This window comes from Coregonus clupeaformis, chromosome 8 (assembly GCF_020615455.1).
Source record: "Coregonus clupeaformis isolate EN_2021a chromosome 8, ASM2061545v1, whole genome shotgun sequence".
NCBI lineage: Eukaryota > Metazoa > Chordata > Actinopteri > Salmoniformes > Salmonidae > Coregonus > Coregonus clupeaformis.
This window is the reverse complement of record NC_059199.1, coordinates 57,267,555-57,282,677: the sequence shown is the minus strand read 5'-3', so window position 1 is coordinate 57,282,677 and position 15,123 is coordinate 57,267,555. Positions and strand designations below refer to the sequence as shown.

At 42.3% G+C, this 15,123-nt stretch overlaps 2 protein-coding genes across 2 annotated transcripts; one reads left to right on the top strand and one right to left on the bottom strand.

The window, feature by feature from the left end:
- Positions 1-2,764: 2,764 nt before the first annotated feature.
- On the bottom strand, positions 2,765-15,057 carry LOC121572007. The gene is made up of 16 exons (XM_045222286.1): positions 14,732-15,057; positions 6,777-6,872; positions 5,945-5,991; positions 5,618-5,730; positions 5,452-5,523; positions 5,277-5,360; positions 5,005-5,151; positions 4,835-4,915; positions 4,583-4,732; positions 4,408-4,457; positions 4,212-4,286; positions 4,028-4,115; positions 3,833-3,931; positions 3,628-3,708; positions 3,433-3,537; positions 2,765-3,034 (listed from the first exon to the last, which is right to left on the bottom strand). Exons 2-16 carry the CDS (start codon positions 6,833-6,835, stop codon positions 2,903-2,905), a joined length of 1,383 nt encoding a protein of 460 aa, XP_045078221.1. The 5' UTR covers positions 6,836-6,872; positions 14,732-15,057; the 3' UTR covers positions 2,765-2,902.
- LOC121555722 (E3 SUMO-protein ligase ZBED1-like) lies at positions 11,598-13,087 on the top strand. Its single transcript, XM_041869555.2, has 4 exons — positions 11,598-12,058; positions 12,381-12,484; positions 12,639-12,717; positions 12,810-13,087. Exons 1-4 carry the CDS (start codon positions 11,659-11,661, stop codon positions 13,085-13,087), a joined length of 861 nt encoding a protein of 286 aa, XP_041725489.2. The 5' UTR covers positions 11,598-11,658.
- Positions 15,058-15,123: the final 66 nt, after the last annotated feature.

Genomic DNA, 15,123 nt, shown 5'->3' with positions numbered 1-15,123 from the left:
ACCGGTCCTTGTCAGCTGGGTGGGTAGGCTGGGTGGGTCGAAGGGGCCCCTGCTCCAAACAGCCCTTCATGGTGACCTTCTTCAGGGCCAGCCAGGCCCCCTGTCGCGCCCTGAATCCCAACCCCCGCAAGAAGAAGCCCAAATATGACCGTCCCCTGCCCAGTATATATGGTGAGGTCATACAAGGTCAGGGGACAACACTGGTTTTTGGTGTTGTTGTTAAGCTTGTTTTATGCAGAGTTTAAAGGGATAGTACATCCAAATTACAAAATTACTTTACATTTAATTGTGTCTTTATTTTAAATCCAATGCATCCAAAGCATGCTTTACAGTCTGTCCTGTCTCATAACATCTTTTTTGATCCCTTTCAGATCACAGCCACGTCAACAGTGGGCGTCAGGCTTGTAAGAGACATTAATTATATGTGAGCTTTAGTGACCTAGGCTGGAAGGTGAGCTTCTGTCTCCCTTAACTACTCAATTTACTGAATAGATAATATCATGATCTAACATTGTATCACCTTATTTGCTGTAACACACAATTAGTATTTTTAGGGAAGCAAGGCATTTGTGTAGTATGTGCATTGTAGTGTATGTTCTTTGCATGTTTTATGATGTATTTCTCATAGAAATAGAGTCTATTCTAGTCATTAATCTAATCTTGTCATTCTATTTCTATGGTATTTCTCTCCATAAGGACTGGGTCCTGGCTCCTAGGGGTTACTCTGCCCTTCTACTGTGATAGCTCAGTTGATAGAGCATGGCGTTTGCAACGCCAGGGTTGTGGGTTCGATTCCCACGGGGGGCCAGTATAAAAAAATATATATATGTATTCACTAACTGTAAGTCGCTCTGGATAAGAGCGTCTGCAAAATGTAAATGTAATGGAGAATGCCTATACCCTTTGGGTTCCTGCATGAACGCCACCAACCACGCTATGATCCAACTAGTGGTCAGTATGCACTACTACACCCTCTCTCACAATTATTTTTTCTTTCTTTCTTCTCATTTAGAACTGCGACCTGGCCAAGATAAAGCAAAGCAGTGCGTTAAAAACAACAACAACACAGAATTACATATGGAATAAACAAAACGTACAGTCAATAACACAATAGAAAATCTATATACAGTGTGAGCAAATGTAGTAAGTTATGGAGGTAAGGCAGTAAATAGGCCATAGTGTAAAATAATTACAATTTAGTATTAACACTGGAGTGATAGATGTGCAGAAGATGATGTACAAATAGAGATACTGGGGTGCAAATGAGCAAAATGAATAACAATGTAAATAACAATATGGGGATGAGGTAGTTGGGTGGGCTAATTACAGATGGGCTGTGTACAGGTGCAGTGATCGGTAAGCTGCTCTGACAACTGATGCTTAAAGTTAGTGAGGGAGATAAGTGTCTCCAGCTTCAGAGATTTTTTCAGTTCGTTCCAGTCATTTGCAGCAGAGAACTGGAAGGAATGGCGGCCAATGGAGGTGTTGGGGGGGGGGCATGGGCAAGTTGCAGCGGAAGGTGCAGAGCTGGTGGCCGGGGTAGGGGTAGCCAGGTGGAAAGTATTGCCAGCCGTAGCAAAATGCTTATTGAAATTCTCGATTATCGTAGATTTATCGGTGGTGATAGTGTTTCCTAGCCTCAGTGCAGTGGGTAGCTGGGAGGAGGTGCTCTTATTCTCCATGGACTTTACAGTGTCCCAAAACTTTTTGTAGTTAGTGCTACAGAATGCAGATTTCTGTTTGAAAAAGCTAGCCTTTGCTTTCCTAACTGATTGTGTATATTGCTTCCTGACTTCCCTGAAAAGTTGCATATCGCGGGGGCTGTTCGATGCTAATGCAGTACGCCACAGGATGTTTTTGTGCTGGTCAAGGGCAGTCAAGTCTGGGGTGAACCAGGGGCTATACATGAACTCTAACATTGGTTTCAGTTGGAATGACGGTAAATGACTCAGACATTAATGGCAAATATGGCAAACTGAAACTAAAATAACCAATTTACCTGAGTCTACAATGGCAGAGTCTTAATATAGAGTTCGGATAGTGAGAAGTAACTTTCAAGACAGAAGCAGTTGTGCCCTATAGTGGTGGACTTTATACTGTACCAGGTTACTACACAACTAACATACATTGAGTGTACAAAACATTAGGAACACCTGCTCTTTCCATGACATAGACTAACCAGGTAAATTCAGGTGAAATCTATGATCCTTTGAACGGGGTATGGTAGTAGGTGTATCAAGAATGGTCCACCACCCAAAGGTCATTCAGCCAACTTGACACAACTGTGGGAAGCATTGGAGTCAACATGGGCCAGAATCCCTTTGGAACGCTTTCGACACCTTGTAGAGTCCATGCCCCGACAAATTGAGGCTGTTCTGAGCAACAGGGGGTGCAACTCAATATTAGCAAGGTGTTCTTAATGTTTTGTACACTCAGTGTATGTAGGCCTACATGTTTTTAAATAGTACATTATCACACATCACAGTACAATGCCATAAAGTGTGGGCCTGTAGTACATGTAAATCAACTTAAAGTTGGTTTTTATTTCCATAAGCAAAGAATAAAGCATAATTGTTCATGTAATATTAGCCTCATAACAACTCCAGGAATAGGAAATAGTGATGAAATAATCAAATAAATGAAAAGACAGAGACAAATGCTTTTGAACTACTATTTATTGTATTTAAAAATGTCAAATTCAGTGCAAAGTATAGATCCCTGTTAGGTAGCAAAGTGTCACAAGAATCCTGTGGGGAGAGAAAACAAGAGAATACATTCATTTAATGGGTGTTAACTAATCAGGGTTGAACGAAGCACTTCAAGTCCTCAATTCCAGAGAGAGAGAGAGAGAGAGAGAGAGAGAGAGAAGTGTGGCGTGGCCCTTCAGGTCTCTGCAGTAGGACTACATGCTGGCCATGAGGTACTCCAGGTGGTACTCCAGGAGGCTGGAGAGCTCAGTGACCAGAGACTCTCGGTTAAAGTACCAGGCCAGCTGCTGCCCAAACATGTCATCTAGCAGAGCCATCAGCCCGCCCTGAAGGGAACCCCACACAACACATAGAAAATGGCTCTGAGCTACTAGCTTATCAAGAGGAGAGAGACATATTTTTTATTTTTTTATTTTTTCAATTTATTTTTATTTTTTTTTGTCATTTAGCAGACGCTCTTATCCAGAGCGACTTACAGGAGCAATTAGGGTTAAGTGCCTTGCTCAAGGGCACATCGACAGATTTTTCACCTAGTCGGCTCGGGGATTAGAACCAGCGACCTTTCGGTTACTGGCACAACGCTCTTACCCACTAAGCTACCTGCCGCCCGCAATGAGAGTTACTCCCCCTAAAACGGAATTGAAACCCTGTTAACCAGGAACGAGTAAAGAGGAAGTAAACTAGTAATAAGGAAGAAAACAGGAAGTAAACTCTTGACTCTTACATTGAGCAGCAACAGGTATCTCTCAGCCTTTGGCTCAATGCTGGCAACAGTGGGCAGGAAGGAGTACAGGAGAGCGTACAGACGCTCCATGAACCCACCAGGTTGCTAAAGTAAACAGAGGAGGAGAGAAGAGAAATTGAAGTGAAATTGCTAATAGACAGACATCTAAACATTTACCAGCGAGATGCTACTTACCACCATCAGGGATTTCTGAGCTGTCATCATCCCAAACAGCACCAGCTCAAAAAGGACGTCTATCAGGTTAACATGATGGATCTAGGACAAGAAAACACGTTTGGAGAAAATAGGAATTATTTCAAATAGATCAGCTACTGTTCCGTATAAAAGACATGCATGTGGAAGAACTCAAAGTGAGACTTGAAAGAGTTAATGAACTCACCTTTGTCTCAGCCAGCTCCCTCTCAATGTCAATCTGCTTGGAGGGGTCACTCAGGTAGTTCACAAAGTCGTTATAGGCACGGATGAATTCGGCCTCATCCTATCACAAAGCAAAGAGCAGTGATGTTAGTGCACAGAACACATTTCCCACGAGGACGCTCTCTTTCCCTTGAAGGACAATGAGTTAGTGAGCTACCATCTGGTGGACCTGAACCAGTGCGCCCAGTAGGACCTTTCCCGCCACAAACAGATGGTTCCTGCTCAGGGTGGAACCGAGCAGGGTCCTAGAGAAGAGGGAAGAGTTAGGGTGAGACACCCATCTTCCTCTAGGAGACAGACAGAACAGGAAGACACAGAGAGTCAAAGAAAAGTGGGTCCACTCACAGTAAAGGCCTGGGCGCAGGGAGATGAGCCTCAGGCCGATGTCCTCCACTCTCTTGGTGGTAAGGTAGAGGCTGTGGAAGAGAGGGAATGGAGCATGTCAACCAGTACTGTCAATGGGGGATAACAGCATTGTGACCACTATCCTTCAGCATCTGACAAGCCCAGGCTACACACACATTTAGAGGGACTCACTTTAGCAGAGGAACCTCCCTCTCCTCAGGCAGCAGGTCCTCCTCCCAGCCCTACAACAACAGAACAAACATTCAACATCAGTGACCAATGTAATGACATGACAAACAATGGGTCAATCGAAGGATCTTAATGCTACTAGTCAATAGTATGTGTATGTGTGTGTGTAACATCTGACCTCATAGCAGTTGTGGCCCTCAGGCTCTGGCTCAGTGAACTGCTGAGTGGTGGGCGTAGAGACGGAGGCAGCCTCCGACCACGCCGAGAAGGAGAGCAGCCCATCCAGCCCCATGTGGAGAGTGGCGTACGCCACCGAGACATCAGTTTGCTGCTCAAAACACACACACACAACACACGTTATTAGAACCATATCTAATGGAAAAATGCCCTGTAATTTCTATTCTATATACATAGGAAATTGTTTATTTACCTGGTAGCAGCCAAGCGTCACGGCCACAGACGTCTCGTGGCGGAGGTGAGACGCATACTGTGTCACCCTGCCAGCCACATACTGACAGAGAGAAACGACATGTTAAGGCCAAATGGAGTAAGTGAAGAAAAGCCTAATCTAATACTAATTCAGTAGTATTTACATCTTACCTGGATCCAAGAGATGGACTGCACCTTGGTGGCACAGTAGGGGATGCCCTCTGGACTAAGTCTGTTTGTCTCCTTGGAGATGGCCCACATCAGTTGAGTCTCCAGGCCTCGAACCCTACTCGCATGGTGCATCCTCACCACCACCTGCTGTGGAGTGAAACAACAAGACAACATCAACAAAACAATATCAGCCATCGCTGTAACATATTTCCATCAAGATCACATGACACTGACGATGTAGATTAGGATTAGGTAGTGACAAAGACACATACCTGGGATCCCCCACGCATGTAGGTGATAATGGGGCTGATGAACTGGAAAGTTCTCCAAGCTTCAGCCACCGGACCGGCATTGTTCTGCACAAGAGGGGGTTGACATTACAATACATTCAGGTTAGAAACAGCAAACACTGCAACAGTGATGTGACTGTGTGTGTGGGTCGCTTACCCTGATCACAACAGGCCCACAGTACAGGGAGCTAAACCTAATCGGTATCAACTGCCAATTACCAGTGGCCTCCTAAAGCAGAAAGCAGACAACAACGATTTTTAGAATGTCAAAGTGACACAAATGGAATATCTGGGATACTTTTCAAACTTTCTGAAAATTGTACCTCATGGATAGTCGGCACATCTGGCACCTCCTCAAGGATGGCTGGCAGCAGTGGTACATCCGGCACATCATCCAATGGCACAACCAACTGGACCTCATCCAGGACAGTTGATTCTAAAATTAGGAACATTGGAATACAAACAAACAAATGTTAGGATGTAAAACGTAGCGAGCTAGCTAGTACTACTAGTTCAAAAGTGCATCTCTTAGCAAAAGTTACTAAAGTTAACGTTAGCTTGCAAGTATGGATTACAGAAATACACAACATTTCACAAATTACATTTATATTGTTAAATGTGGTAAAATAAGAAGTTTAAACTCAACATACCCTCTTCGAAGTCGATGTCGCTGTCCACCTCCCGACGATTGCGAACCCTGCAAAACGGAAAAAGACAACAAAAACAACCCACAAATGAATTTGAACAACCTGTCGACGCAGTAGACCGCCGACGTCCACGCACTCTCTCCATCAATTTTGAAAAGCACCCAGGCATTTTCCAGCCGATTTTTCAGTCTCAGGTCTCAAAAATCAGTCAAGTTTGTTGTTGTTGAACAGCAAACTGAAGTTATTGTTGTTTTCGAACAGAAAACGTTCAATAGAACGCCGAGATGTTCTATCGGTTAGATGTCTCTTGGCAACACATATTTTTGAAAATTGTTGTTTACAAAATGGACAGCTGTGTTGCCATAGAAATGAGTTTGGAACTCTATGGTTACCATTAGAATTCTATAAAAATTCCATTCCATGAGTTTGGAACTCTATGGTTACCATTAGAATTCTATAAAAATGCCATTCCTAGTCATCATTCTAATTCTATTGACCCTATTTTGTCACCAGAGGATTTCCTATGTTGTTGGTATAATATACAACAAAAACACCAAATGTTATTTTTAAGTCACTAGCTAGGTCAATGGCCCATTGACATGTTTTAGCATGTTTCATGGAAGTTGTTGTTGTTGTTGAACTTCTGAAAGTCTAGGCTTTGGCTCAGTGCATAATAAAGTATTGTGGCGCACAGACAACCCGGTTTAAAATATATTGACCAAATTCAGACAAGGGGGGCAATCCACATCTCTTTTATAAACAGGATAGTATCATTGATTATATAAAAGTGCATGTATGAATAAGTCTGATTGACCTTTTTTCATGGCAGGTTCACCTTCTGAAGCCGGACGAGGTTCCCAAAGCGTGCTGCGCACCCACCAAGCTCAGTCCCATCTCCGTACTCTTCTGTGACGACAACAACAATGTGATCCTAAAGAAGCATCACAACATGGTGGTCAAGACCTGTGGATGCCTGTGACACCTGTGGTAGCCCATCTATTCTACATCATTTTTATAAACTTGACTACCATTGTTCCAAAAGATACAAACGGGGTAATATACCTTGCAACCAGCAGTTGATAGCAATAATCTGGCAATATGTGTATAAATAGTATGTACAGTGGGGAGAACAAGTATTTGATACACTGGCGATTTTGCAGGTTTTCCTACTTACAAAGCATGTAGAGGTCTGTCATTTTTTATCATAGGTACACTTCAACTGTGAGAGACGGAATCTAAAACAAAAATCCAGAAAATCACATTGTATGATTTTTAAGTAATTAATTTGCATTTTATTGCATGACATAAGTATTTGATATCCTACCAACCAGTAAGAATTCCGGCTCTCACATACCTGTTAGTTTTTCTTTAAGAAGCCCTCCTGTTCTCCACTCATTATCTGTATTAACTGCACCTGTTTGAACTCGTTACCTGTATAAAAGACACCTGTCCACACACTCAATCAAACAGACTCCAACCTCTCCACAATGGCCAAGACCAGAGAGCTGTGTAAGGACATCAGGGATAAAATTGTAGACCTGCACAAGGCTGGGATGGGCTACAGGACAATAGGCAAGCAGCTTGGTGAGAAGGCAACAACTGTTGGCGCAATTATTAGAAAATGGAAGAAGTTCATGCTCCATGCAAGATCTCACCTCGTGGGGCATCAATGATCATGAGGAAGGTGAGGGATCAGCCCAGAACTACACAGCAGGACCTGGTCAATGACCTGAAGAGAGCTGGGACCACAGTCTCAAGAAAACCATTAGTAACACACTACGCCGTCATGGATTAAAATCCTGCAGTGCACGCAAGGTCCCCCTGCTCAAGCCAGCACATGTCCAGGCCCGTCTGAAGTTTGCCAATGACAATCTGGATGATCCAGAGGAGGAATGGAAGAAGGTCATGTGGTCTGATGAGACAAAAATAGAGCTTTTTGGTCTAAACTCCACTCGCCGTGTTTGGAGGAAGAAGAAGGATGAGTACAACCCCAAGAACACCATCCCAACCGTGAAGCATGGAGGTGGAAACATCATTCTTTGGGGATGCTTTTCTGCAAAGGGGACAGGACGACTGCACCGTATTGAGGGGAGGATGGATGGGGCCATGTATCGCGAGATCTTGGCCAACAACCTCCTTCCCTCAGTAAGAGCATTGAAGATGGGTCGTGGCTGGATCTTCCAGCATGACAACGACCCGAAACACACAGCCAGGGCAACTAAGGAGTGGCTCCGTAAGAAGCATCTCAAGGTCCTGGAGTGGCCTAGCCAGTCTCCAGACCTGAACCTAATAGAAAATCTTTGGAGGGAGCTGAAAGTCCGTATTTCCCAGTGACAGCCCCGAAACCTGAAGGATCTGGAGAAGGTCTGTATGGAGGAGTGGGCCAAAATCCCTGCTGCAGTGTGTGCAAACCTGGTCAAGACCTACAGGAAACGTATGATCTCTGTAATTGCAAACAAAGGTTTCTGTACCAAATATTAAGTTCTGCTTTTCTGATGTATCAAATACTTATGTCATGCAATAAAATGCAAATTAATTACTTAAAAATCATACAATGTGATTTTCTGGAGAAAAATTTTTAAATTACAGACCTCTACATGCTTTTTAAGTAGGAAAACCTGCAAAATCGGCAGTGTATCAAATACTTGTTCTCCCCACTGTATCTACACTGAACAAAAATATGAACGCAACAATTTCAAAGATTTTACTGAGTTACAGTTCATATAAGGAAATCAGTCAATTAAAATATATTCTTTAGGCCCTAATCTATGGATTTCACATGACTGGGAATACAGATGTGCATCTGTTGGTCACAGATACCTTTTTAAATAAAGATAGGTGCATGGATCAGAAAGCCAGTCAGTATCTGGTGTGACCACCATTTGCCTCATGCAGCGGGACACATCTCCTTAGCATAGAGTTGATCAAGCTGTTGATTGAGGCCTGTAGAATGTTGTCCCACTCCTCTTCGATGGTTTTGCGAAGTTGCTGGATACTGGCAGGAACTGAAACACGCTGTCATGCACGTCGATCCAGAGCATTCCAAACATGCTCAATGTGTGAGATGTCTTGTGAATATGCAGGCCATGGAAGAATTGTGACATTTTCAGCTTCCAGGAATTGTGTACAGATCCTTGCGACATGGGACTGTGCATTATCATGCTGATATATGAGGTGATGGCGGAAGTTGAATGGCACAACAATGGGCCTCAGGATCTCGTCACGGTATCTCTGTGCATTCAAATTGCCATCGATAAAATGCAATTGTGTTTGTTGTCCGTAGCGTATGCCTGCCCATACCGTAATCCCACTGCCACCATGGGGCACTCTGTTCACAACATTGACATCAACAAACCACTCGGCAAGCGACGCGAGATTCATCCGTGAAGAGCACACTTATTCAGCATGCCAGGGGCCATCGAAGGTGAGCATTTGCCCACTGAAGTCAGTTACGATGCCGAACTGCAGTCAGGTCAAGACCCTGGTGAGTACAACGAGCACGCAGATGGGCTTCCCTGCAACTTTTTCTTACAGTTTGTGCAGAAATTCTTCAGTTGTGCAATCTCACAGTTTCATCAGCTATCCAGGTGTCTGATCTCAGACGATCCCGCAGGTGAAGAAGCTGGATGTGGAGGTCCTGGGCTGGCGTGCTTACACGTGGTCTGCGGTTGTGAGGCCAGTTGCACTTACGGCCAAATTCTCTAAAACGACATTGGAGGCGGCTTATGGTAGAGAAATGAACATTAAATTCTCTTGCAACAGCTCTGGTGGCCATTACTGCAGTCAGCATGCCAACTGCATGCTCCCTCAAAATTTGAGACATCTGTGACATTGTGTCGTGTGGCACAAGGTGTGCTGTTTATTCAGCTTCTTGATATGCCACACCTGTCAGGCGGATGGATTATCTTGGCAAAGGAGAAATACTCACTAACAGGGATGTAAACAAATTGGTGCACCAAATCTGAGAGAAATAAGGTTTTTGTGCGAATGGAGAATTTCTGGGATCTTTTATTTCAGCTCATGAAACATGGGACCAACACTTTATATGTTGCATTTATATTTTTGTTCAGTATAATATATTGATTATTTAGTGTGAGAATGGTATATGAATAACACCTCCTCCATAAAGAAATCCTAAATTGAGATCTTCACATTGGACTTATAACCATACTTCACTCTTGATTAAACTATTAAAATCTACAGTAATTCAGATAATTACATCACCCTTTGTCATATATTCTATGTATCCAATCAAAGCTGTAAAGTACTGTGACATAAGTGCAATGCTAAATTTCTACCCTTTTGATGGCTATGTTGTCTTGTTGAACCATGAATTTCTCATTGTCTCTTTTAGATGTACTACACATGGTTCAATTAAAAAGCTAATATATGGACTATATATGCGTGGCAAAAATGTGTGCATTTCTTTAATTATTAGGGTGTAACGATCCATCTACTACATCGATGTATCGATTTATATTCCTATGATCCAACTACATCGATCTGTGCTCAGCGAGTTGGCCTTTTGGACAACATATATCGATCTAACATCGTTTTAAATGTAATAAATCGATTGTATCGATACTAGGAAATAACCCATTGGATTTAAGCACGTCAGACTTTATATGGATGTTTTTTCTTAGCACTTTTAATGATAAAGGCTTTAAACATTACTCGATTCAGTCTGCCTATCCGTGACGTCATCGCGCCAACAGCAGCGCAAAGGCGCAAAGACAACCATAGCATGGCGGACTACAGAGGAGAAGCCGACGAGCGAGAAATTATCAAGCCACCATTGCGGTCCAGTGTGTGGAAACACTTTGGCTTTTGCAAAGACGGAGATGTTCTAAATAAGTCGCTCGCTGTTTGTAGGATATGTAAAGGTCAAGTAAAGTACAACGGCAACACGACAAATCTCTCCAACCACCTACTAAGGCGCCATGGGATTTCAAACAACACCGACCGTCCAGGCACCTCTTGCAGCGTTCCCGCTGCTACAGCAGCGAAAGGTAAAGTCAACTCTGCAGAAGCCTCAGGTCTCACCTGCATGTTTAGTCAGAGACTAGGCCAAAACTCAGCTCGGGCGAAAAACATCACGGCAACAATTGCCAAGTTTATCTGCAAAGACATGCGACCCTACAGTGTGGTTGAAAATCCGGGATTCCGTGAAATGATTCAAAAATTGGAGCCAAGGTACACAATACCAAGCTGACCACACTTCTCAGAAAAGGTTATTCCTGCATTGTACGAAAGTACTAAGAATGATGTGAAGCTGTCGCTTTCTCAAGCTGAACGAGTAGCGATAACGACAGATGGCTGGACGTCATGCTCAAATCAAGGGTATGTGACAATTACCTCTCATCACATTGATCCGGAGTGGAAAATGAAGACCTTTGTTCTGCTAACCAGAGTTTTAAATGAAGCCCATACTGGTAAAAATATTGGCGCGTTACTGCGTGAAGCCTGCATGGAGTGGAAAATCTACGACAAGAATCCTGCCATCGTCACAGATAACGCCAGGAATATGATTGTGGCCGGTGCAGAAGCCCAGTTCAGTCCACACATTACCTGCTTCGCACATACACTCAACCTTGCCTCGCAGAAGGGTTTGGGGTGGACCGTGCTTCCAGGTTGTTGGGGAAAGTGCGAAAAAAATTGTTGGATATTTTCACCGCAGCCCGATTGCATGTCACGCCCTACAGGAAAAACAAACTCTGATGGATTTACCAAAACATAAACTGATCCAAGACATAATCACCAGATGGAACAGTTCATTCGAAATGCTTGAACGTTTTTTGGAACAACAGCCAGCTATAATGGCAACTCTGATGTCCAAGGATCTACGAAAGGGGGTCACAGATGTAGGCACGCTGAGTGAGAGTGATATTGCCAACATGGATGACATTGTTCAGTTGATGGGTCCTGTCAAAATGGCAACCACTGTGATGTGTGAAGAAGACCAGCCAACTCTCTCTGTAATTGCTCCTCTTCAAGCAAAACTGCTGAAACACCTACAGCCATGCGAAGACGACTCAACCCTGGTTGCAGAGATTAAGAGGGTGATGGCCAGTGACCTCTCCACACGCTACAGAGGCACCCAAGATGCTCTCAACATAGGTAATTAATTTGGAGTCTTAATTAAAATCAACTTGGTTAATATTTTAGGTTATTAGACTGTATTCATTTGTAAAATGCCACACCTTTGCGTTTTCAAGTTTGAATTTGAGTTGTTTTTTCATATGGAAAAGTTAACAAGATATCTGCAATACAATTCTTAGTTCATGGTGGCTTTACATCATCACTGTGCCACATTTCTTTTAAACATACTAAAGTTTAATCTTCTGATTATTTTGTGTATGAGGAGGTGGTCATCACTTGCAATTTCAGGTCAACTTAATTTAATAATGCAATGAATGCAATATTCTTGTTCTTTAAACAGCATCAGCGTTGGACCCGCGATTTAAAGAACTGCCCTACCTGGAAAAAGAGGACAGAGAACAGGTCTACACAAAACTGGTTTTTGAGGCAGAAGTGTCCCACCAGGTAACTCTTCTCTCCTCTTTCCTCTGCTATTTTCTCTTCTCCCCTTTCATTTGTCCTCTCTCAAATCTCATCTGTTCTTTATCTTCCTCTAAATTTATGTGTGCAGTATTACAGAGCAGAAATTTGAACAGTTCACACATTCTTACATCAATAGATGCAAGCAATGGGAAATCAGGAGGAAGACGAGGGAAGCTCAAGCACAAAGCTGTCAGGATTCAATGAAGAGACCACAGGTGTGTTTCATGTGATACCAATAAAAGATTGTTGTTGTTTTGTATTAATGAGAAACATGACTATATTTTGAAATATATTTCTTATATTGTAGCTCCAAATGAGTCACCTCCTTGTAAGAAGAAAGCCTTAGATGCGCTGTTTGGCGATTCCTTCACCCAAAGAGAAAGAAAATCCACAAGCGAGACAGCCAGAGCAGAGGTGTTAAAGTACCGAGCAAAAGATGCGTTGCCTTTGACTGAAAATGCCATGAAGTGGTGGAGATCTCAGGAGAAAGAGCTACCTGTACTTTCCTCCCTTGCTAAACGGTACCTGTGCATTCCAGGCACCAGTGTGCCAGCAGAACGAGTTTTAGTACTGCTGGCGACATAGTGAACGCACAGAGAAGTGTTCTGCAGCCAGATCATGTTGATCAGTTGATATTTTTGAAAAAAATCTGTAGTCATTGAAGAGTAGCCTAGTAGGTTACACTTGATCTTTTGTTGAATATTGTTTGTTTATTAAAATGAGAGTAGTAGCAGGTTCATCCACTGCTCATTCAACCTGAAGAAATGTTGGTTGCACTTTATTTTTGATATTAATACTGTATTTGTATTGTAATGTTGAAAAACAAAAGCAGAAGTAGCAGGTAAACCTACTGTTAATTCAACCTGAAGAGATGTTGGTTGCACTTTATTTTTGATATTAATACTGTATTTGTATTGTAATGTTGAAAAACAAAAGCAGAAGTAGCAGGTAAACCTACTGTTAATTCAACCTGAAGAGATGTTGGTTGCACTTTATTTTTGATATTAATATTGTAATATTTTTATGTTGAAAAACAAAAGCAGAAGTAGCAGGTAAACCTACTGTTGAAATGTTGGTTGCACTTACTGTACTTTTATTGAAAATGTATTGAATATTGAAAATGAGATCAGACAATTTTAACTTCCTGTTAATTCAACCTAAAGTGTTGTTTGCACTTTATTCAAATAAAAATGTGAATGCATTTGCCATTCATTGTTGTTTACTTGTTTATTTATATTCATAATCAATTGATACCTGATTCCATTACAAGAAACAGGAATCTAGGAAACTTCACCTGCACTGTCCAGTATCCAGGTATTTATTTCAGTCACACTGGTTGAATTTTTTGGCTAAAAGGTTACTGAATCGATTTCAAGTCACTGAATCGTTTCGGATCGTATCGTTCTAAATGAACCAATATCGTCCTTGAATCGTATCGACAACCACGAATCGTGATACAAATCGAATCGTTGTTAAAACGAATCGTTACACCCCTAGTTTACACTGATACGTTCTCATACTTACAGCTATACATACTCACACTTTCATACTCACATTCACACACGAACCCTACCTACAACAGGTCTGATCACATACAAGGCCCCTGGATAGGCAATCGAGTAGGCTACTTCCTTACATCAAACTAGATGTAGCTCCGGCGCTGATGTGCTCTGGCATTTGCAGGACAGAGCGTACTCACCAATTCTTTCCCTCTCACTGTTTATTCTCTTCCCCTGTCCCCCTTGCGCCTTATCGCTCTATATTTGTATCTGTTTATGCAACCTATCTTCCTTGGCCATGCATGTATGTGATAGAGACAGAGATACTAATACTTTATGGGAATTAACCCTGTTCTTAGAATCAGCACTGTAGAACATAGCGTGTATAATAAGTATAGTGTTAATTGCAGTGTAGCCTAGGTTGCCTCTGGCTATGAATGTTTCTGTACTTGTATCAGTACATTTTTGGCTAATAACATAGACCTAACAATTATTGTAAATGTGTGTTTACCTTGTGTTATAATAACCTATTTTCAATATAAATGATAGGACTGACTGAAAAGCTGACTTCCTTCATTATAGGCTCCTGGTTGTAATTATTACATGTGTAAGCCCACAACAGCATTGCTGTTAGATAGCTTCATTTATTTAGTTAGCTATACGAAATTAATAATAGCCTAAAACTTATATTAGCTGTATGGCTAGCTTTATTCAAAATAGCAGAACATACCTGCCAGGCGACAAGTCAGCTCTCCCGCGCTGTCTCTCTTTACGCGAAAATCGTCATGCAGACTTGTGCCCTCATGGAGATTCCGTGCAGTGGATAATTAATACTGAGGTATTAATTTGTGATACTTCACTAGGCTAAAACAAGGTTTACTCGTTCATTCGTGTCGGTCAACCACTGAAAACATAAATGTGTCAAACTTTGTCTGCCTCTTCTTATCCATTTGGTGGAATTTCAACCATGCTCCGTCTTCTCTGCTTCCCACCCCTCCTCGTGCACTTCTCCAATCCTCCCTCTCAGTCTCACAACAAGAGGATAATGCTAGTGTCTCGTTTCCCCCTAGAAACCAGTTGCTATAGGAATATTCCTTAGTAATTCAAAGTGTTGATGATGAT